Genomic DNA, 23,256 nt, shown 5'->3' on the forward strand with positions numbered 1-23,256 from the left:
GTGACAAATCTTTATTATACATAATTTGTGGATGGTGTTGGAAACTAAAGGGGTGATATTTACCATTCCCACTCCACTCTAACCATATTGGGGGAAGGTATTGGTCACTAAAGGGGTGACATTTGCTATTCACACTCCAATATAAACCAGTTTGGGGAAGGTGTTAAACACAAAAGGGTAACATTTACTATTCCCACTTCAAACTCCAAGATGGCCGACAGGAGCTCCCGGAGAGGGATGGACTTTTTGGCCTCTAATCCCCTGTTATCTATCACCTACTGGGACCCTTTTTCGGAGTAAGGCATGATTGATGCCCGGACCGCGGAGACCGAGCCATCTTGGCCGATGCCCGGTGGAGCTGCTAGATCGGCTATAGAGAAGATTGGCTACGGCTTCGTTGCCTCAGCCGTCATCTACCCAGCTGGACTTTGGGCATAGCTCTCCTCGTCTCTCCGCTGTGTCGCTTTCCTTCCCCCGCCTCCCTGAAGAGACACTGGGGAAAAGTGGATCCTCTTTCTTCGCGGATGGCTGCTGGGGACATGGCGGAGGATCTCTCTCTCCTCTGGCATGACTCTTCCGGACCTGAGACGCGGTTTACTGGCGTCCAGCTGCACAGGAATGTAAAATCGATGTGAAAGCAGCAATAGACCACTTCACAACGCTGTTGTATTGCTCCATTGAGCCCGCTTTCCTTTTTTTCCCCGAGTTACTTGCTCTCCCGGCTCAGCTACTGCCTTCCTCTTCCGGGGCGGTTGCCTTGATGCCCGTGCTGACTTCCCAAACTTTTTAGTTCTACCCGCATTCCCGTCATCTTGTTTATTGGGTCTTTGTTCTCGGACCTCTATTTTGCGGATCCTTGCCACAGGTCAGCTCCCTTTTCTTCCAGTTTGATGATTCGCCCTTTTTTGACCTCCTCTTAGCCTCCAGTCTGTTCGACTTACTTTTTCTAACTTTTTTGTACTCACGGAAATTCTCTAGGACATGACTGGACTACCTAGACTTGATACGTATTTCTACCCTCTTGCTTTTCCCCCTCTACCATCTGTGCTTCTCAGGACTTGTTTTTCTATTTTTACTTTTTGCTCTACCAACAGATGTACTTATTTAAAAATGTCTTTCTTTATGCTATGTTATGATCTAGAAACTAATGTAACCATGTAACACTGTTCTTTTTTTAACCAACTTCCTCATGTGAAGCACACTGATACCTCTGGGTCTAGCCAGTGGTATATAAAACTTTTCAAATAAATAAAACTAACCATATTGGGGGAAGGTGTTGGTCACTAAATGGGTGACATTTACTATTCCCACTCTAATGCAAAGCAGTTTGGGGAAGGTGTTGGACACTAAAGGGGTGACATTTACTAAACCCACTCCAATATAAACCAATTTGGGGAAGGTGTTGGACACTAAAGTGGCGACGTTTACTATTTCCACCCCAAACTCATAACATATTAGGAGAAGGTGTTGGTCACTAAAGGGGTGACATTTACTCCAATCTAAACCAATTTGGGTAAGGTGTTGGACACTAAAGGGGTGACATTTAATATTTCCACTCCAATCTTAGGGCCTCATTATGAGTTTGGCGGTCTTCCTGTTGGCAAGCCACCGCCTCACCGACAGGAGGACCACCAAGCCCGTAATGCACGCACCTGCCAGATTACGAGTGTAATCCATGGTGGGCGGGCGGTGCTGCAGTGGTCTCATGATGGTGGTCTGTAAGGCTCATAAGAAAGTCTAACAATCAGACCACCACAGTGAGAGTGCCGACTGCACATTTCTGAGTAGTCTGGCGTGCACCATGTCATGCATGCCACACCGTGCAGGAATGGGAGTGCAATTACAGGGGCCACAACCTGTGTGCTCTTGCAAGCACCCCCATGGCCAGGAGTGGCAGTCGGCCCTGTTAGGTTCTCTGCAGATGCGGCAATCCTGTGACTGTCTGACCGCCATACTCAAAATACTATGGGCGGGCCAGCAGCAGTGTTCAGACCGCCACCACGAGCCGCATTCGTAAGGAGGCCCTTAACCAGTTTGGGAGAGATGTTGGACGCTAGAGGGGAGAGAGTTACTATACCCCCTCCAATCTAACCATATTGGGGGAATGTTTTGGTCACTAAAGAGGTGACATTTACTATTGCCACTCCAATTTAACCAAACTGGAGGATGGTGTTGGTCAATAAGGGTGTAGCGTTTACTATTGCCACTCCAATCTAAACCAATTTGGGGAAGGTTTTGGACACAAAGGCGTGACAATTCCCACTCCAATTTAACCATAATCGGGGGAGGTATTAGAGACTCAAGAGTTGAAATTTACATTACAAAACATTTTACATAACATATTACAATGTCAAAATGTTACATACACAATCAATACTCTATATTCTCACATATTTTGTTATACATACAGTCAACTAAAATTAGCATGTAAAACACATTAATGTAAACTTAAAACCTTTATAAATATATATTTATATTTTAAATTAAAAAAATACTATTTCAAATTCTATAATAAATTAATATATTGCTCAAAATATTTACTACCATTCATAAATTCAAACAAATTAAAATAAATTCATAACACAAAAGTAGCAATTGTAAATGTAAAAAAATGTACATAAATTTTCTATTTACAAAAATCTAAAATAAATTAATTGAAAATTAAAATTCGGTTTTCTATAAACAAAATTAACATTTGTATACAAAGTGTAACTATTTTAAGAAATGTAATGTTTATAATTTAAACATAATTATTATACCTAATTATTTTATGTTTTTAATATTTTATAATATTACATTTTTTCTTATTAAAAACTATTTAAACCCATTATTATGTATCTTAATTAACATCAAATTAAAATACATTACAAATATTAATAGAATCAAATATATTTGAAAATTTAAAATGAGTCAGTCAAATACTTTATTCAGAATTATTAATTTGCATATATTTAAAATTGCTACCTTATAATTGGAGTTTTAAACATACATTTTTGGAAAATCTCCCCACCCATAACCCCCAAAAATCCTTTTTACTGCAACAAAAAAAATATATTTAATAGTTGTTTATTCACATGATTACAAATAAAAATACAAATTAAAACATTTTCATAAGTAAAATAATATCTTACTAAAAGCACAAAAAATAAACAGATACAATCAAACAAACTACACTACATTACAAACTCATTAACACTCACAAACTATATTAAATACAATTACATTTTCTGCATCAATATTTTTAGAATGATAGTAAAAGCAATACTAAAACAACATTTCTACCTTCGATATTCCTATTCACTACATTTTTGATGTCCTGATATTCTTTACACAATATTTTTGTATCAGAGTAATATTTTTCCGATATTATGTCCAAACACCCATCCCCACACCTGTTTTGCGAAGAGTCTGCAAAAATGATGTAAGCCTCTTTTCCACGAGGCCCGACTCGGAGTGCTCAGACCACGTTCTCCAATACTTAGATGTTGCTTTGTACCTGATGCTTGAGGCATCCACAAACAGGAGCAGCAATTTGGTAGTATTTTCAAAGACAGGTGCACTCTGGTCAGAAGACTTCACTTGTTGAACTGGATGGGCAGGGCACCCATAGACTTGATGATGATGAGTGAAAGGCTGACATTGTGGTCTGGATTTTCAGTAGATGGACATGCTGAGACTGTGTTTACTGTGTGCAGAGGCATACTCACCTATAAGGCAATCTGGCAGTTCCAGTAGGGCTCATCTGATAGGTCTGGGGGACTATATTTTGTCTGGTTTATGGTCTGGCGGGCCGTTTTCGTTGTTGATTTTCCTGATATTACCACAGACACTGCCTGCAGCAAGCACAGGTGGATGCAGTTTCCTATATCTATATAAGCTTTTCAGATTCTCTTTACAACTTTAAACCACCCGAATATGCAAACGTGGGTCACTATTTTACCTACCTGATTTGCTAATAGTGGACACTTCAATTTCATGCTGTGGTCTATTTTCTGCCTCAGCCTAACCCTCATAGATTAAAAAAAACATGCAAGTTCAAAGGGAGTGCACTCCTGAACACAGTGTGGAAGCGACATCTTGGAAGCTAAAGCACAAAGAACCATCTTTGACCCACATGCCTATTTCAAAGCTATAAGAGTGATCCACGAAGATGGGTGCCTTAAACATTAACTAAAAATCTACTTTGAACAAGACCATGATGAATGGAGAGGGACAATGTGACCAACATGCCCATCCTGGCAGGCCAGTGCATGCCCCTGCACAAGTCTCTTCTGCTCCTGATCTAGACACGCACATGGGTCCAAAAGTATACTCACACTGCCGGTCAATGAACTCTCTGAGCCATTGATGGCAGTCCTCTGGTGGGCATTGTGGATGGGTGCCTTACCAATTATTTTGTAGCAACAACTAAACTGACTTAAGGTTGAAATACTCCCTGTTTCTCCACTACAAGGGAGAAGCTATATCTGAAGAAGCAATTTAATCATGGTATCTATAAATCAAATAATCTTTGATGAAGTGTCCTGGAATTTTATGAATAAACAAACAAGAAATTAGGGCATTTACCTACGCCGACCCCTGATTTCACTGACCATCTTCTTTATCTTTTACAAAGGTATTCAGATTTTGCTCAGGAATGATCTGTCTGATACTCTAGAGTAATTTAAGTTGACAGCGTGTGCTCCTAACCATAGCACTGATATGGATTGGAGGTGAAGGCGCTTATGTAAAAAAAAAACTTTGCCCGGTTGTTGGTAGTAGGATTGCAGTACTGGATGCTAAATGAGTCAATTCACAAAGGTATTCTCCCAAGATCCACCTCTCAGACACCCCCAATGACTCCCTCATTTGTATATTCAGTGGTGGCAGTCTTCCAAAGGTAACTGGGATCACTGCCACACACTGGAGCATCAGCTACCTGGAAGATCCCTAGCGTTCCCTGAAGCTTCCCTCTAGCATGTCCAATGTAATTTTGCACATGCACTTGCAAGAGTGTTAACCTTCACAGTCCCTGACAGAATGACTTGTGCTTAACGTGAGGTGGTGGTTGCAGGGGGGGCCCACCGGCATTCATTTTTGGAGACTGGCACTTATTTTTGTTCAATAGACCTTGCCCAGAGCAAATGAGAGAAAGCATACGAGGAGAAAGAAAGAGGAAGGGAAAGGGAAAGATGGAAAAGAAACATGACTAAGAGAGATAGTAACAATGAGAAGAGCCTACAGGAGTGATATAAAGGGGCAGTGACAGTCTGGTGGGAGATTAAAGAGGCATGAGATGAAACCAAGACTACAAAGCCTTGGTATTTGGCACCTCAACCTTCAACAGCCCAGGCTGCAGGCTTCTGAGCAAAACATTCAGCCTGAAGCTTATTCTATTACAAATTAAGCACTGCATGACCCCAGTGTTTGTAGACCTTTCCCAAAACGCACTAATCCCGAGGCTTTTCTTACCTCTAGAGGAGGTCCTTCGACCATCTGGCCCAAATTACCTGAAACTGACTACCACTCAACGTATTCTTATTATATTTGAGGGGGACCTCCAGTGGTTGCGGTACCATGAGCATCTGGATGGTGTGCAGAAATCCTGCTCCTAAGGCAAGAGTGGGCTGACTTGATTGATGGCTTTCTAAATTGTGACCAATGCTAATTTTTTCACACTATCCACAATCAGAGGCCAGTGTAAGTTACAATGTGCAGGGCCGTTATGCAGAGAAAATATGACAGTGTCCCATGAAGACAAAATGTCAATGGAGAAGAAATACCTGTTCGATTCAGGTTCTTCTTCAACGAGTTCTGAGGAAGGTTTTTTAAACCGAAACGCCGCGTCGACCTGTGTTCTCAAGAACATTTTTAACATTTTATGAAACTTTGGTGTATCAAAATGTACTTTTAATTTGTATTAAGTTTGTGTCTTCAGTATTCTGAAATATGTGTAATAAACTTGTGTTTACCTTTTTAAATAAAATTTATGTAATCTTTTTTCCTGTCACAAAAACTTTATCTTTACTATAGATATTAACGTTATTGTATGGTGTTCTTAAAATTTACCTGACTTAAGCATTGGTTGTGATACTTAGTGGTTGCGTCCAGTAATAGAACTCGTTGAAGAAGAACCTGAATCGAACAGGTATTTCTTCTCCATTGACATTTTGTCTTCATGGGACACTGTCATATTTTCTCTCCTTACTCCCCTTGGTCCCAGATCACACTTTAGGGGGCCCCCTAAACCTTTTTTGACAGGGCCGTTATGCAGCCAGTGCTTAAGACTTGAAACTGTCATAATAGCAACATTTGAATTTTTGTGACTGCAACGAACATTCTGCGGTTCCCATAAAAAAGGTAACAGCAGCAGTACAGATTAGTTCCAATAATTGTACGTACCAGGGTCGCCCTATTCTTCACGGAAAGGAACATTCATAGTTTATTCAAGTACATGAATGTGGAAAGCACAAGTTTAAGGAAGGATGCTAACTTAATTTCTCATTATAAATTGGTTGTGTAAAACCCTAGTGACCTGAACTTTTTCGATAAATTGGAACTTTTTTAAAATTAGGAATTTTGAAGAGAAAAATATATTTTTCTTGACTTTATCCTTTAAAATAGTCCAGCCCATGTAAGCTATTGAGTTCCGGATACTGGTCCTGGCTAATTTTCGTGATTTGATAAGATGTCATTGTGTCCAATATGGGGGCTGCCCAGAAAGAAGGGGTGGGACATTTGGTTTATATCTCCACCAGTTTGGGGTATTGAACTTTTAGTTAAGGAAATTTGGTGTGTGGCAAAATAGTTCTTCGTCTTGTTAAAGAGCTACATCACTTCCTTGCAATAAGCACCCACATTACAGACACCTTAACGATTCAATTTGGCCCCACATTGAGGACAGGATTCTGTCTCCTCTCAAGATAATGGACAGGGGCCAGATGCTGTTTGCATTCTAATAGCTATAAATACACCCAATACATTGTGTATAAAGGTAACAAAAGCAAAAACAATCATAAATATATAGATAAGGACAGACAACATAAAGTGGTAATTGGCGTTGGCAGACTGGATTCCATGTGTAGAATGTGATCACTGAGGAACAGGGAGAAAAGAAAAGTGCTAAGAGAATACATTAAAAATGAGTCCTCTAGGAGCGTACATTGGTCTAATGGAGAAGAAAGGCAACCAAAAATGCTAGTCGAATATCAGGTACGGTAGAAAGTCATTACATAATAAAGGATTTTGGGCTTAATTGTGAGTGCTTGTGGGCTGCTCCAAAGTTACCACTACTGGTGCTTTGGAAAATCTGGGTAGGTGGAGATAATGGAGATTGCAAGTGGGTTCTTTAGGGTCCAATGAGTAATTGGCACTTCAGTGTTGCCAGAACTCAGTTACCAGCAGAAGGACTTCATTGAGATGTTGCCAGCTAATACAAAAAAGAGCATTTCCCATGAAGGTGCTAATTTGTTAAGGTGAATGGAAGTATGAGGAGACACTGCGCATCACAGTGAAGAAATCATTAAATACTACGTGAAGGTGCATTGGTAGCCATAAATGTTAATTACTTGCTTTACTAAACAAACTTCAGACTATTTGCTTTGACTTGCAGACAACTGACTTTCATGTTTCTAGATAAAATACTGTTCTTCTTACCCTCTTTGGTCCAAACAAATTGTGATAGAGAGTTCGAAAGCGTTTGCGAGTGTAATTGCATCGATAAGCTCCTCCCATCAAGTACTCAATCACAAGGCCGATGTCAATTAAGCTGATCCTGTAATCTGGAGGTAGGTTTCCCTATCAAACAAATGCACAGATAAACAAACAAGCAAACACACATAAGACAAGGATACTGGTTAGTTCCGAGACTACTAGATATTTTCATTAACTAGTTTAGAGAAAGGAAATGGGAATGCATGGAAAAGAATGAATGTAGTATGCTGGGTAAGTAATTCACCTTAAAATAGATCCAACCGAAACCTGGATATTCTCGCTTGGAAAGAAGACATAAGTAAATAAGAAAGTGTAACAAATTGTATTGATAACAACATGTGTTAGTAAATTTAAAAAAGACAGTTTGTTTCTACAGATGGAAGGAGGTTAGTATTGAAAAAGGGAAACCACTTGGAAAAAGATGCTCTTTCATCTATTATTAGAACTCTACATTGTAAATATTCTTTCCATTGCTCCCAGTGGCACATAGTTTCTGAGCCACTGTCTGCCTGACTTCTTGAGGAGGAAAGATCAGTTCATTTAACTTCTTTTGCTTATCGACTTTCAAAATCCACTTTCTCCAACGTATTCCACCTTAATATCTACTCCAGAATTTCTTTCTACTACAATATTGTGGAAATATAATGAACCAATATAATATAAAGGTAAGTTTATATAAATCAGTATAGGTTTACTTCAATTAACTCCAAATATATGTACCTTGATGATATCCATATCTTCAAGGTACTGTGATGTGGGGTTAAGAATAGTAAATCTATACTTACCTATATGCACTTACCTTCTCAATATGTTCCTTAATATTTTAGCCATGTTTTTTTGGTAGCACAAGTTTTTGTTGTCAATATTTCAATATGAAATAGTCTTTGAACCAAAAGTGGCTATTCATCCATTGGAACTTTCTCTTCAGTTATTTTTCAAGCAATCCCTCCATGGGAAGTGGTAGTTTATGAAACTATTTTTAACAATGCTTCACTTACTAAAGGAAATACAAGCCTTGGAACGCTAAAGTGGCACGGGTGCTAAAGGACTCCTTTTGTTAAAAAATGAAGGGCATCTTTAGGATGTTTTTTCCTTACCTTTCTCTTCCCGTGAGTGTCTTCTGTCTTGCAAGATATGAGATTATTTTACTTTACGGAACATCCGTCACAAAATGGTCTGAGAAATCCATCTATCTTACTGTCAGAAAATATCGTGTGAATGTTGTAAAATTAGACAGCATCTAACGCAAAACCCACGTAGTTATAAAGCTGTTAGGGCTTTCAGTCACAAACGAGGCACACTTCAATTCAATCAAATTCCAACTGAAATTGTTGAGCATACAGTAAGAACTGTCTGTCAACAGTTGAGTTTTACTAGACAACGTACATGGCGAATACTGTTGGGCCCATTCTTAAAACTATGTTATGCACAAGGCACAGTGTTTTAAGAAATCTAGCCCATTACTTGGTAGTAAGACACATGGTTTGAGGTTAGTTAGGAATGGTGTCATTGGCTAGCATTCAATATGTCTCACCACAATAGCACAGACCAACATGTTTTTCCTAAAAATGTGTCATGGGCACAAGTAAAAAAAAGAAAATGCTAAATGTGGCCAATTTGATCACCGGAAATACTGGACCTTGGTCTTTAGAAATTGCTGGCTATAAGAGAGGATAGTAACTCTTTTAATGCACAGCACACAACAACAAACTCCTTTTAGAGTTCTGCTTGCTCAGTTCATGGTCCACACACTAGTTGTTCTGTTTTGCAGTTTCTAGAATTCGAATTAAGGGCCTCATTACGATGATGGTGGGACCGTCAGGCCATCTGTGGCGGTCCCACCAGCATCGAACCATGCAACACCGCCCGCCGCATTAGGATGGCGGGCGGATGGTCGGCTGCTGGAGAGACCACCCCACACTAATCCAACGGGCTGCATTAGGATGGCGGGCAGAGAGACCGTCCAACACTAATCCGACGGGCTCAAGAAGCCTATCGGATCGACTGTAATCCCTACAATGGTGGCGGTGCCTGCTCAGGCACCGCCGTGGGATTACAATGTCAGTTTCCGCCAGCCGTTTCAAGGTGGTTAACCAACCATGAAAAAGGCAGGCAGAAAGTGACTCAGGCCCATAGCGGGCCCCCTTTTCCTCCTGGGCCTCAGCTGCAATGTAACTTTATCTCTCCACTGGCAATGTTACACTAGCCTTGATCTTGCCTAGAACTGGCCCTCAAGACAAGAAACGCTACTTTCTTGTGCATATTAAAATCATCCCAAAAGATCAGACTGTCAGTAATTAATGTTCAGTAGCAGCTTGGACTCTGGAATACAGCATATTCTGTCTCTGTAGTAGTGGCAGTAAGGATTGCTGACCATTCAATGTATGTTTGAAAACAATGCCTCTATCCTTCAATTTCCAAATTATGTGGGTCATTGTGATGGCTCGTATTTGGGACCGCCCATCTTTAAGGCGGCGGTCCCACAGGGCAAATTAGGATGCGACTGCCACTGTGGCGGTCGCATTGCCCATGTTTTGTATTGTGGTGGGTGCTCCGCTCTGCAGCAGCCACCGGAAGACGACACAGACACCCAACACATATCCCTGCACTGTATGGCAGGCACCATGCAGTACCTACCACATGGTGTAGGGATATGTAGGGGGGCCTTTAATACAAGGTTAGGGAAGCCGAATGGGAACCCTAGGAGGGTAGAGAGGTTCTCAATGAAAAGGATTGAAGGGATACGTCCTCCCTGACATATACTCAAAAACACAAAAGTTTCCCCCTGGAACCTTGATGGCTCCTTTGGAAACAGTGAAGAAATGGAGGGTGGTCAGTACACAGGGTGGCAACACACCCACCATTGTGGGTGGGAAGGTAAAGTGACCCTTTTATTTATACAACCCTCACTCACTCTAGTAGTGACATGATATATCATCGGGTTCACCCCAACTCCTAAAGGTCGGGGTGGGCTCGACCATATTCCAGGGAGCACATATGAAGAACCACAGGAACTGCAACATCCTCCCATAGAAAATAATTCAGGCAGGTTCTTAAAATTGAATCCTAAATAAAATGTGGTTAATTTGATTTAATGTATGTAGCCTTATGGTTGCTCGCATCTGATTCACAGTGCAGGGTCTGTCTGGAGACCCTGTCCTGTTAATCACAGCGTGTCCCAAGCCCTGCAGTTTGGCCCATACAAATGGGTGCTGCTGGAATTTCCGCCAGCAAATCTGCAAAAGGCTGCTTCAGCCGAGTTAATTACTAGCTCCTCGGAAGCAGAGCGGCCTCTGCCCTGCTGGAAGAGAAACCTAACCTGAGCTTGCCTTGCTGTCGATCACGGTACTGGTAGTCTCCCTGGCTCCAGAGAAGTGACGGTACTGATGGCACAAAAATTCGGAAGTGCAGGTACTCCGTACCGGCGAGTACCGGCCCATTTAAAGCACTGGCTATGTGTTTATTAGCCCAGTTGCTCCCTGATGTGAGATCTTACTACCCCTGCGCACAGGACGGTACACCGCCCTTAGACGCTCTGAGTTCAGACAGGCAGAGAGCACGCGCTCATTAGCAGCCATATGAAAATGCCCTTGAAACTACCCCAATGTTTCTTTTCTTTCTGTTATCATACGGATGGTACCGCTGAATCCCCACTTACGCCCCTACAACTACCCAGATTGTTTACACACGTTTTTGATTGTATTATTGTTGATTACTATTATAAGAACGGATCTGTATGTATGGCATTATTTTGGGGGGTTGTATAAATATAAACCACCTCCCTTGCAGGGAAGCTGAAGCTGAACTGGGGACATTTGATCTACTTATATTATATATAACATGCTTTTTTCCCAAGTCACCAGGTGTCCTGAAGTAATGTTATTGTTGTGTTATCGATATTGCCCCATAGGTTAATATGATTACTGCTATATGTCAAGATATTGATCATGGCTGAACCAATTTGAAAATGTCAATAAATAAATATTTTTAAAAACTAAATAAATATGGAGTTACTACAGCTTTAAATGACATTTTTATTTGCTGTTTTTTTCTTTTTAAATGCGCATTTGGCTTTTTCTTTCCAGCCTTGCTGACACGTTGCATAGCACATTTTGATGGTGGTGATGTATTTTGAGCAATCACGACCTAATTACGGTCTGTGTATACCATCTCAAAGGTTGCCACTTGTAGCCTACATTTGACATGTTCTCCATATTCACAGAACATTGATCATATGCAGGACATCTTGGTGAGAGCAAAAGCAATCTTTAAAATTGATGAATAGTGGATGTTTCTAAGAATAGAGAGGAAGGCGTTAGTTAATTAACACGAGAACTGAAATGGCTTTGTATATGTGTAATGTTGTAGCAATTTGTGCCGTGCTCATGGTTTACTGTGGCTCGAGTGTGGCATCATGGTTAATGCTACACATTTGCATAAAAAGAAGGCAAGAACCATAAAAGTTGTCCACCAGCATCAGGTGAATAAAGTGTCCATCTTTATTCCGCAAGGGCCAGGGACAAATCAGATTTTAAGTGTAAGCAATGAACATGAGCATGATTCATAAATACATTAATTTATATTATATGGATATCCTGACTCTGACATTGCCCAGTTCTTTCAGACCTGCTTTGGCCACCCTACGTAGTCATGCACCACCTTGGTAACTGCACAGCATTGCTCTGATCTCTGATCACAGTAGAGTGTGTGATTTCAGACAAAATGTGAAACGTCTCAAAGTTTACAAACCGAAAAGCTTAAAGAAGCATTATTCTGTGTGTTTTAGAATATTCAGTATTTCTGAGCATGGAAATTCCCCGGTAATTACTTATCTATGGTACTCTGAGCACATTGATTTCCATGGATGGATTAAACATGGCTCTGTTTGGCGAATATATGTTACAAGTGATCAATACATGGATGCGTTTGTCAAAGGAGGTATTTCTGATTGCTGGTCAACTGCAGCTCTTACAATTTTGTAAACCATAGCGTTTAAACATAAACGAGTCATCAGTGCAAAAGACAAGTACGACTGCAAACCTTTGGACAAACTTGCGTGAAATTAACCTTTTTGTCTTTTGAAAACGTTTCTTTTATGACGCCAGTAAGATGCACAATTTGTGTATGACATCAGTTGTGCTCAACTTTAGTGTCGGGCAATTTAAACCTTTACAAGTGTGATTCTTGATTAGCGTTCTTGAGGAAAATAAAATACAGGTTCTTAACCCAAAGTTGAACTGGCATGTTTGAAAATGACCACTAGATGGAGTTATATGTTCATAGATAAGCACAGCTAACTTATGAGCGAACAGTATTTATTACATGCGTGTGGGGATAAGTGTCTCAAGACAAAAAGTCGATAGTGTTCCTGCAGGCAACCTGTGTGTAGTAAAAGTAACAGTCGATGACATAAAATAGCTTTTAAAATATAACACAATGTGATTCGCAAAGGCACGTGTATTTTCATCGATTGCATAGAAAGCCACACCTCAAGGAGCAAGAACTCCATCTGGGCCTGATCTCAGACAGCTGAACGTCTCTTTGACTCAGTTCCAAATCACATGACTTTCGCAGTGGTATGCTGTTAGTATGCTCACATTGTGTGTTCCATGAAGTGGTGTGTATGGGTTAATTTACTTCTACACCGCATCCATTTAAGAGACAACTACTACACATTTACTATAACACATTTATCACTATAATGAGGTAATATTCACAATTTAAAGGACAAAAAGTCGGTAAGTAGTTGGTGGTGTATAGGGGTAGTGTTCAGAACTGGGTAGCTTATAGCGGTAGTAAGGAGTTTTTAGTGCTGAAAAGGGATAGCGCTATGGAGTAGTACGAGGTTTTTAGTTTTCCGGGATGGGTAGTGGTAAGGGGTAGTAAGGAGTTTTTAGGGTTCAGAGATCAGTAGTGTATTGGGGTAGTGGGGAGCTTTCAGGATTCAGGAATGGGTAGCGGTAAGAGGTAGTAATGGGTTTTAGGGTTCAGGGATGGCTAATCGTAGGGGTAGTAAGGTGTTTTTAAGGGTCAGGGATGAATAGTGTTTATAGATAGCATGGAGTTTCTAGGGTTCAGGAATGTGCAATGTATAGGGATAGCAAAGAGGTTTTAGGATACAGAGGTGAGTAGTGGCAAGGGGTAGTAAGGATTTTTAGGATTCAGAGATGGGTAGTGTGTAGGGATAGTTACAGGTTTTTAGGCCTCGGGGATGGCTGTTGCTAAATGGTAATATGGAGTTTTAGGGTTCAGTGATGGAAAGTGAATGGGGTCATAAGGGGTTTTAGGGTTCGGGGATTTGTAATGCAAGGGGTATTAAGAAGTTTTAGGGTTCAAGGATGGGTAGTGCCAGAGGTGGTCAGAGATTGTAAGGGATTTTTTAGGGTTCAGGGATGGGTAGTAGTATGAGTAGTTATGAGTTTTTAGGGTTCAGCTTGCCTGCATCATGACACATGCGAACGTTTGTGCATGGGTATGTTGTGACAAACCGGCAACCATTATGGTTATTAGGGCGAGTCTCACATGTCACTAATTTTCTTGGTTCCGTTTTTTCACTGGGACACCTTTCACTCAGAACTATATGCTCAAATGTATTACTTTGTAACAGTATTTCATTTCAAGGATTATATATATATTTTTTTGATTCAAAAACAAATCAGAGGTGTATTTGCTTCCTTCTCTCTCCAATATCACTATAACCCAATATATTGCCATAGTGCTCATATACATTGAGATTACTTCATTAAGTGTCCACAGGAGCCTCTGTCTTTTGATAATAAGTTTATTACCCTGGTTCCGCGTGAGTGGGGTTCCCTCCTACCTTCCTCCAGTCTGGACATTGAAGCCCTGCAGAGCAACACATGGAATGCGAGTTTATTCCATGAAAAATGTGAGGATGTGCACGGAAGTCCTGCATTGAGTGAGGATGTGAGGTCGACTTTTACGTGCTTTATGTTGAAGTAATTTACTGAAATGACTTTGTTATTGCTGTATAATGGCCATTGCAACATGTTCTTCCTGTACCGTTAAACCCCTGCCTCCCAGGCTCCTCCCTCTGCTCCTTTGCCCTATCTCCTGTCTGGGCATTGAAGCTCTGCAGAGCAACACATAGAATGTAAGTTTAGCTCATAAAAAATGTGTGGATGTGCACGGAAGCCCTGCATTGAATGAAAATATGAGGTAGACTTTTATGCGTTTTAAGTTGCAGTGATTTCCGAATTTATTTTTGTTATTGCTGTATAATGGCCATCACATCACAATCTTCGTTTTTCAGTCACTTTGTAAAGACTTCCTAATTTATTGCTTGGTTGGTATGCTGTAATTTATTGCTTGCTTACTCATCTGAAGCCCTGATAGATCTTTTTAAGTTAAGACGCTCCCAATTGCACGCACATAGAGCTAAATAAAAATTGAGTTTGAGCTATTGGCATTGTAAATGGCTATGCCTTTTATTTTGGGTTTTAAAACATAATTAAAAGACATTGTAATTTACACAGGCAATAGCTTAGTGTAGGTGCAAAGCACTATACCAGAGTGTTTAGTGTGGGTGCAAAGCACCATACCAGAGAGTTTAATGTGGGTGCAAAGCACAATACCAGTGGGTTTAGGTACAAAGCGCCACAGCAGAGGGTTTAGTGTAGGTGCAAAGCACCATACCAGAGGGTTTAGGTGCAAAGCACCATACCAGAGGGTTTAGGTGCAAAGTACTATAGCAGAGGGTTTAGTGTAGGTGCAAAGCACCATACCAGAGGGTTTAGGTGCAAAGCACCATACCAGAGGGTTTAGGTGCAAAGCACCATAGCAGAGGGTTTAGTGTGGGTGCAATGCACCATCCCAGAGGGTTTAGGTGCAAAGCACCATACCAGAGGGTTTAGGTGCAAAGTACTATAGCAGAGGGTTTAGTGTAGGTGCAAAGCACCATACCAGAGGGTTTAGGTGCAAAGCACCATACCAGAGGGTTTAGGTGCAAAGTACTATAGCAGAGGGTTTAGTGTAGGTGCAAAGCACCATACCAGAGGGTTTAGGTGCAAAGCACCATACCAGAGGGTTTAGGTGCAAAGTACTATAGCAGAGGGTTTAGTGTAGGTGCAAAGCACCATACCAGAGGGTTTAGGTGCAAAGCACCATACCAGAGGGTTTAGGTGCAAAGTACTATAGCAGAGGATTTAGTGTGGGTGCAATGCACCATACCAGAGGGTTTAGGTGCAAAGCACCATAGCAGAGGGTTTAGTGTGGGTGCAACGCACCATCCCAGAGGGTTTAGGTGGATAGCACCATAGCAGAGGGTTTAGTGTGGGTGAAATGCACCATACCAGAGGGTTTAGTGTGGGTGCAAAGCACAATACTAGTGGGTTTAGGTACAAAGCGCTATAGCAGAGGGTTTAGTGTGGATGCAAAGCACCATACCAGAGGGTTTAGTGTGGCTGTGATGCACCATACCAGAGGGTTTAGTCTGGGTGCAAAGCTGCGTACTATAGGGTTTAGTGTGGGTGCAAAGCAGCATACCATAGGGTTTAGTGTGGGTGCACACAATTCTAGTGGGTTTAGGTGCCAAGTGCCATAGCAGAGGGTTTAGTGTGGGTGCGAAGCACCATACCAGAGGGTTTAGTCTGGGTGCAAAGCACCATACCAGAGGGTTTAGTGTGGGTGCAAAGCACAATACTAGTGGGTTTAGGTGCAAAGCGCCATAGCAGAGGGTATAGTGTGGGCACGGTGCATCGTTCGAAGTTGTAGGGTGGCTGCAGGGTGGTCATCTCAAGGAGGTGCCACTGAGGATATACTGCACCACTTTGGAGGGTGAAAATTGGGCCCAAGGTATCCCAATTGCGATCTCAGTGTGGGTGCAGGGTGTTCTTCGAATGTCGGCCAGCTGCACCTATTCGACACAGCAACCTAACAAACAAGATCGGTGCAGCAAGTGTATTAACTCACTAGGCGATTGGAACCTGCATAATACGCGCAGTTGACCGCAGCAGGCATGTTAACTGACTGAGTTTTCTCATCGCTATGCAGAGTTTCAGTTATGCCCACATGTCTTGGGTTTTGGCCAGTGGGTCGCGCATTCCCATAACTTGTCGGTTTGGTGACAATGTGCCCTGGGGATGCGGGACCCCAAAGGCTCACTCGTTGAGTGTACCCCCTGCCAAATGAGGCGGGTGCCCCCGAGACTTTTCAAGGCAGCGAGAGCCGGAATGCAGAAGCCTGTAAGGGGCTGGAAGGGGCGGTGATCACGCCCTCACACCAGTTGTTAAATGGTCTGCATCATTCAGAAACTCTGTCCATCACCACCCCCTTTTTCCAAAATCGATTTTATCTACACTATGTGTGGGAGGGTATACTCAAACGTGAGTCCCTTGCTCATTGAACCATCAGGATTCAAGCAAGCCGGGCCGACGAAGGCTGTGATGCCAGAAACCGGTCCCCGGAAGCTTGTCTCCTTCCCAGTATAAGAATTGGCTTGGTAGTTTGGTTTGCCCTGTTCCCATCATGCACTGGGACAGGAACAGACTAATTTGCATATAGCCAGGTTCTGAGCTGGGATGGTGCAATGAGCTAAAAAACAGGTGATGGATTAAAACCATGATCTCTTGACTTGGTAAGAGTATTCTGCATCATTCAGAAACTCTGTCCATCACCACCCCCTTTTTCCAAAATCGTTAAATGGGTTATGTGCAGTGACGTGATTTGACATTTTCCATAACCAAAAGATGATGGAAAAAGGAGGAGGTGGGGGAGGTCCGTGTGATTCAGCGTGCGCCTAGCCCAGTGTTTGCGAGAAACACAGGTTTTCGCCTTGAAATAATTAAAATCCCAGCCAGAGAGACGGGAGGAACCTAAAAAATACAGAGACGGCAAAACGGAGAAAGTAAAGAGCCAGCGGGGTGGTGGATGCAGAAGCGTACTGCTGCGGACGGTGGCAGAGAAGGGACACTCAGAAACTGGCAGGGGGTGAGTCGCTTCTGAGTCGGGTCACAAGGAATTACTCCAGAGGCTGGTACCGGGGAGGTACTCTAGAGACACTGATTCTGGAGAGTGGTCCCAGAGGCTGGTACCAGGAGTCTCTCCAGCGGTTGGTACCAGGAGTCCTTCTGGAGGCTGACACCAGGAGTCTCTCCAGGGGTTGGTACCAGGAGTCGCTCCAGGGGATGATGACGCCACAAAGACAGTGCCAAGTTCAAGGCAGCACCTACAGGAGAGCGTCAGGGCGCTAAGGGTCTACGGTGGCCGTGCTGTGCGTGGAGAGACGGTTGACAAGTCAACTTGTATCCCTCAGTCAAGAGACCACACCCCGCGTCCCCATCACCACTGGAGTTTCCAAGGTTAAGGTGTGGGGAGGGGAGCAGGCCGCCTGGACATTGGAATCAATACCCCAAGCAGGGCAGCATCCCTGAAAGCACATGAAAGGGGGGGGACACAGAGTATATAAACCAGGCCGTGGCTGCAGTGACGTCACGACCCGTGTCCCCCACACAGTAACCATCCCTGGAGTTTACAAGTTTAAGGAGGGGGGAGCAGGCCGCCTGGAAATTGGCAGCTCTCCTGAGAAATGAACATGTCCTGATGTTTTTCTTTTGAATAGAAAACAGAATGAGGCCATTTCCGGCCAAAGTGTTCCACCTTTTTTCGGATCCATTTCACAGGGGAACAAATAAAGACTTGCCTGCAGCTTCCAACCGTCGGCCATAGTCCCGTGCTCACAAGCTTGGCGTAGAAGCGCAGCTCTTCGGCGCGAGACCAGGTTGTCTGTATGCACTCGTGCCGCACCAGCACCGTCAGCAAGTTCTGCCGCAGAGTAGTGGGGGCAGGGTTAGGGGGTGTTATCTGAGTCCGGGGATGCATTGCTGACGAGCTTACCAAACCCATTGCAGTCAATGGCTGTGACCGCGCACTTTAGGAGACACGTGCTGTGAAAGTGAAAGTGTGGGAGAGCGTGAGAAGAGACGCACGTGTTCACATCGCGTGTCTCCTAAAGCACACGCGTTCACAGCACGTGTCTCCTAAAGCGCGCGGTCACAACCATTGACTGCAATGGCTTTAATAAGCTCGTGCACCTCTCCTGTCTTCACTTCGCGAGCTACCCGGCGACAATAAGTCTCGCTACGCGTGCAGCGCATGCGCTGCATCGGTAGCGAGACCTAAAAAGTGCGTAAAGGGAATATCCAGTGCAGATGAGAGCCAGAAATCATTTGGGAGTCTCTGAAGGAACTGCCCTCAGGAAAAAGGATAAGAGTTTAAGTTGGTGTTTAACTATACTGGAAATGTATTGCCATCAGATAAGCTAAGTCAGAAATAAAGACCAGTGCTCCAAGCAAAAGATGGAATCTGAGGTTAGCCCATGAAAAACGTGTGTATGGGCACGGAAGAAGTGCATTGAATGAAAATGTGAAGTTGACTTTTACGTGCTCATGTTGCAGTAATTTACTGAAATTTTGTTGCTGCTGTACAAAAGCCATGACTTCTTAAATGCAAGGCGTTTGCCTGAGTAACTTTCATTTGTGCCTTTTTACTCTGAAACATTCAGACAGTACTGAAACCAGTCCTGGAAATGATTCATGGTATGAGGCAGGTGGACCTTGTGGGAACAGAAGAAATGACATTTTATGGCAGTGCTTTTGCTCCTGTGTATTTGTTTCTCTCAATAAATAAAAACCCATCCTATCTATTTTACGTAAGGCATTTCATAAGAGACTGACCCCTCTCCAAATATCAAAGAAGTACCTTTTTGTTATGTTATGTTAACTTATGTTACCAGTTATTTGCATTAATGGAACTTTCTCTATTAGGTGGTCTCTTTTGGGGTGAGTGGGGGGGGGGGGTGTTATTTACTAATGCAGGCTCTCACATGGTGCAAAGAGGCCACAAGCTTAGTGTCAATTGACACAATTGAAGAGGCCCACAGGCACAGCACAAAGTTGTGCAACGATGCTTAGGCTCCTGTGCAATGTTTAGCAAATCTAGGCGCAGGTGCTTTCTGCCTGTTGTGATTCATCTGTGGAAGATTCTACACAGATATTTCTACTCCTGTATTATATTAGGAGCGGGTGGTAGGTTTAGAGTTTGTCAATTACACTAGAATTGCAAGATGAACCCCACAGACACCATTAACAGTCACTCATCTCACTCAAATGCACACAGATAAAAGTGCTCCTGCGCATGCACACACATATAAGAAACACACACACATACATTCACGCTACCAAATAGCGCATCACTAAACTTTTACTGGGTTCAGGAGAGTTGCAGATTGCAACTTTCTGAACCCTGATCTTAAGGGGATGACTGCACAAACAGCACCAAAGATGGCCAGGGCCCCGGAAACAGGCCAGGAAAACACTGACGCTGAGCAGACAGCTTTGAGGGCTGAGACATGCTGCGTACTCCTAATCCCATTCCACTTCCCACCTGTTGCTCTCATTAGTAAGAAACCAGTTAGATTAAGCCAATTAGGAAAGGAGGCTAAAATGTAGGATAATATGCTTCATAGCTAAAAATGTATACGGTCCCAAAGGAGAGACCTATTGTATTGCAAATGCTTGTTTTTACTTTACTGTTTGACATAGGAAAAGGCAACGGAAGAATAGTAAAGCAAAAATATGAAAATAAGGGAATGCGAAACAGCAGCCTGATAGCATTTTGCAGCTTCTGGATCCTCCCCCCAACATTTTTTTAAAACACCCCAAAAATGTTGGGGGGGGGGGGCAAACCGAGGTAAGTACATAAATAAACAAATAAAACGAATTACAATGCACACTCTGCATCGTCATTTGGCTTTGCAGCGTGCACAATGTAATTCGTTTTATTTATTTATTTATTTACCTCGGTTCGGCTGTATGCCGGAGTTTACTAATCCCCACCCTGACCCTGCCCCACCCTGCCCACCGCCCCGCAGCACTCCCTCCAGGAGCCGCTACTCTGTGCACCAAATCAGGAGAGGTGCTATTTTTTAAGAATGCACATACACAAAATACCATGGGCTGATACCAACGATGGACAGTCTGCTTAGCCAGACAATGACAGAATGTGCAAAAATCCCTTTTTGTAGATCAATCTAGGATTATGTGAACGCATGTTATGTTTTTGGTGTGTGTGGTGAGTTGTGAGGTAGCAATAGCTTCCATCAGGTAGCTCTCACCAGTTAGTGTAAGCTGGCTGTAGGGCAGACCTTAAACGAGAAGATCACTTTAGATATTGCTAACAAATCAGGATGTATGATCAGCTTATAATATTATTCAGGTGTGACATCCTGTGCATTTAAACTCTTCTAAGGAGCAAGGCGCAGGAGAGAAAGTGCAAACTTAATGATTTGAAATACATGATATATATCTGTGTCCACAGATCATGAATCTACTGTTTGTGAGTACTGCTGCTTTGCACATCCCGTTGGATTTATGTCCATAATGGTTGTTAAGACCTCCACTGATTAACAGTGAAGAGAACAACCCAGAACGCTGAATATTGTTTGCTCAGGCAGCTGCATGCAGTAATTGAATATTGAATTTCACCACTTTATTTTTTCCTGTTCCAAAGCTGTTGGTTTGTCAAAATTAGTCAAATCTAACACGGGTCAAACGTGAGTTTTGCAAAATAACTAACCCTGGGCATCAGGTACAGTGATTTAGTGCTCGCAACCCCCGGCTCACAGGGTTTGTGACCCCTTAATTACTTTTCTGATATACTAACCCCGTTTTGGAATTCAGAAAAGTTTTATCGAATCGCCAAGTAAGTTTAGAAATATATACTGAGTGGAAATGTATATCAATGGTTTAGGACATTAACTGTGTAACTGGGGCCACTAAACATTGATCTATCACTGACTCTGAAGTTGGGGTTGTAACTGATTCACAAAGCCAATTTGCCCTCTTTCGACCCCATTCCTCTTAGGAATCCTTGTTGCAGCTTCGAGGGGAGTAGGCATTGCCTATTTTCAGTGACATTTTCTAAAACTGAAAACTTTTTTTCATTGTAAGGCAGTTCGGGTTTTTCAAGTAACTTGAGCTACATGAAAAAAAGGTTTTCTGTTTTGGAAATTAATCACAAGGATGGTGGGTCGATATCCCTTGAAGGACACCATCCCTGTGATTGTAGTCCACTCACACGGGATTGTAAATTGAACCTGCCTTATTAATATCCATTAGACAGGTCATTCTGCGACCCTCTACAATCCGGTATTTTGTTTTCAGACCTATTTGTACATAGCTCAGTTCGCAAAATCAGATTACATTCGCAAAAAAGTTGGTGAGAAATGTGCATACATACACCTTTTGTAAATGTAAACTTTCTACATCAGGCACTTAGAAAAATATATAGAGTTCCACAACTGACCATAAGGGAAATTATTCTGTGAAAACTGATAAAAGTAAGAGTTTAAATGGGTCGTATTAATATTCTTGAGTTCAAGGTAAACTAAAAGCAATTGTTACTAGCTACAATTAATTTAAAGTGAAGTTTGCTAATTATCCTGACTGCACAATTTATCACAGTAGACTTAAATGACTAGGAAGTATACAACGTCTTGTGGGAGTAAGCTAGAGGGAGATAGCAATTAATGTTTTCACAGTCAAAGAAGAAAGATTTTGAAAATCACATTTGTCTCATGAGAAAGGCTGTCATCTTTCTTAGAAATGTAAAGCTTTGTGTTCTTGAACCTTTAAGACCCTACTTGAGCAAGAAACTGCCTCAGGCTGCTAGTTATGCAAAGCTGCCCAAAAACGTAATTCATTGTGGATTTCAAAGCTAAGAAACTGGGTTGTGTGAGTCTATATCTCTTTATTTTACATTGCTGATTGTGTTGCCTCTGCAAAAGTATATTCATGAAAAATTGGATTGTTTTTCGAGGGGTGGTGAGCCCTTCTCATGCAACAGCCACAATCCGTGCCCTTCTCATGCAACAGCCACAATCCGTATCAGAGTGAATCACAAAGGTCACTAAATTAATCTGTGCTTAACCCTTTGGAAGCTTGGCACAAAAGCAGTCAGGCGTAACTAAGAGGCAATGTTGAAAGTATTTATGCAGCACAGAAACAGTATTAAAGTGAAAACACAACAAAAGAAAAATCCCACACCAATTTAGAAAGAGAGAAATAGAGTAAAATGGATGTATGACGTTACAACGCATACTTTTACAACGCCTACCTTTACAACGCGGTTTTTACCACGCATACCATTACAACGCATAGCGCTTTGGGGTGCTGGATAGTGAATAGTTTAATTTACTATTCCAACTCCAGTCCCCGTGGATAGTAGGGAAGGTTATTGGATAGTAAATTAACCTATTCCCTATCCTAGAGCGCCCCCCAGAGCAATGCGTTGTAATAGTTTGCGTTGTAAAAGTTGTGTTGTAATGGTAGTTCGTTGTAAAAGTTTCGTTGTAAAGGTTACATACCGAGTAAAATATAATACATTATTTGACACCAAAACAACAGAAATCCAATCAGTAGAACTGGAGATATGCAATTTCAAAGATTTAAGGTAAGTATATCGCCTAAAAGCACACAGCGCCATTCATTATCTGGTCGGACGAGACCAGTGAAAGTCAGACGTTCAGGCTGACTGTGATGGCATGCA

General features: G+C 42.2%; 1 protein-coding gene and 1 long non-coding RNA gene across 5 annotated transcripts in view; one reads left to right on the forward strand and one right to left on the reverse strand.

The window, feature by feature from the left end:
* TRPM3 (transient receptor potential cation channel subfamily M member 3) overlaps positions 1 to 23,256 on the reverse strand; it is a 940,843-nt gene that overhangs the window by 305,212 nt on the left and 612,375 nt on the right. For 2 of the 4 annotated variants that reach the window (XM_078675754.1, XM_078675752.1), the window contains exons 11-12: positions 7,937 to 7,972; positions 7,636 to 7,776 (exon numbers count right to left, since the gene is read on the reverse strand). In XM_078675754.1, the coding sequence (XP_078531880.1) occupies positions 7,636 to 7,776; positions 7,937 to 7,972 (177 nt within the window). The remainder of the gene's footprint in view (positions 1 to 7,635; positions 7,777 to 7,936; positions 7,973 to 23,256) is intronic. The other 2 variants (XM_078675756.1, XM_078675753.1) reach the window with 1 other exon arrangement.
* Positions 1 to 23,256, forward strand: part of LOC144818387 (uncharacterized) — a 206,155-nt gene that overhangs the window by 108,906 nt on the left and 73,993 nt on the right. The window lies entirely within an intron of this gene.

This window comes from Lissotriton helveticus, chromosome 2_1, assembly GCF_964261635.1.
Source record: "Lissotriton helveticus chromosome 2_1, aLisHel1.1, whole genome shotgun sequence".
NCBI lineage: Eukaryota > Metazoa > Chordata > Amphibia > Caudata > Salamandridae > Lissotriton > Lissotriton helveticus.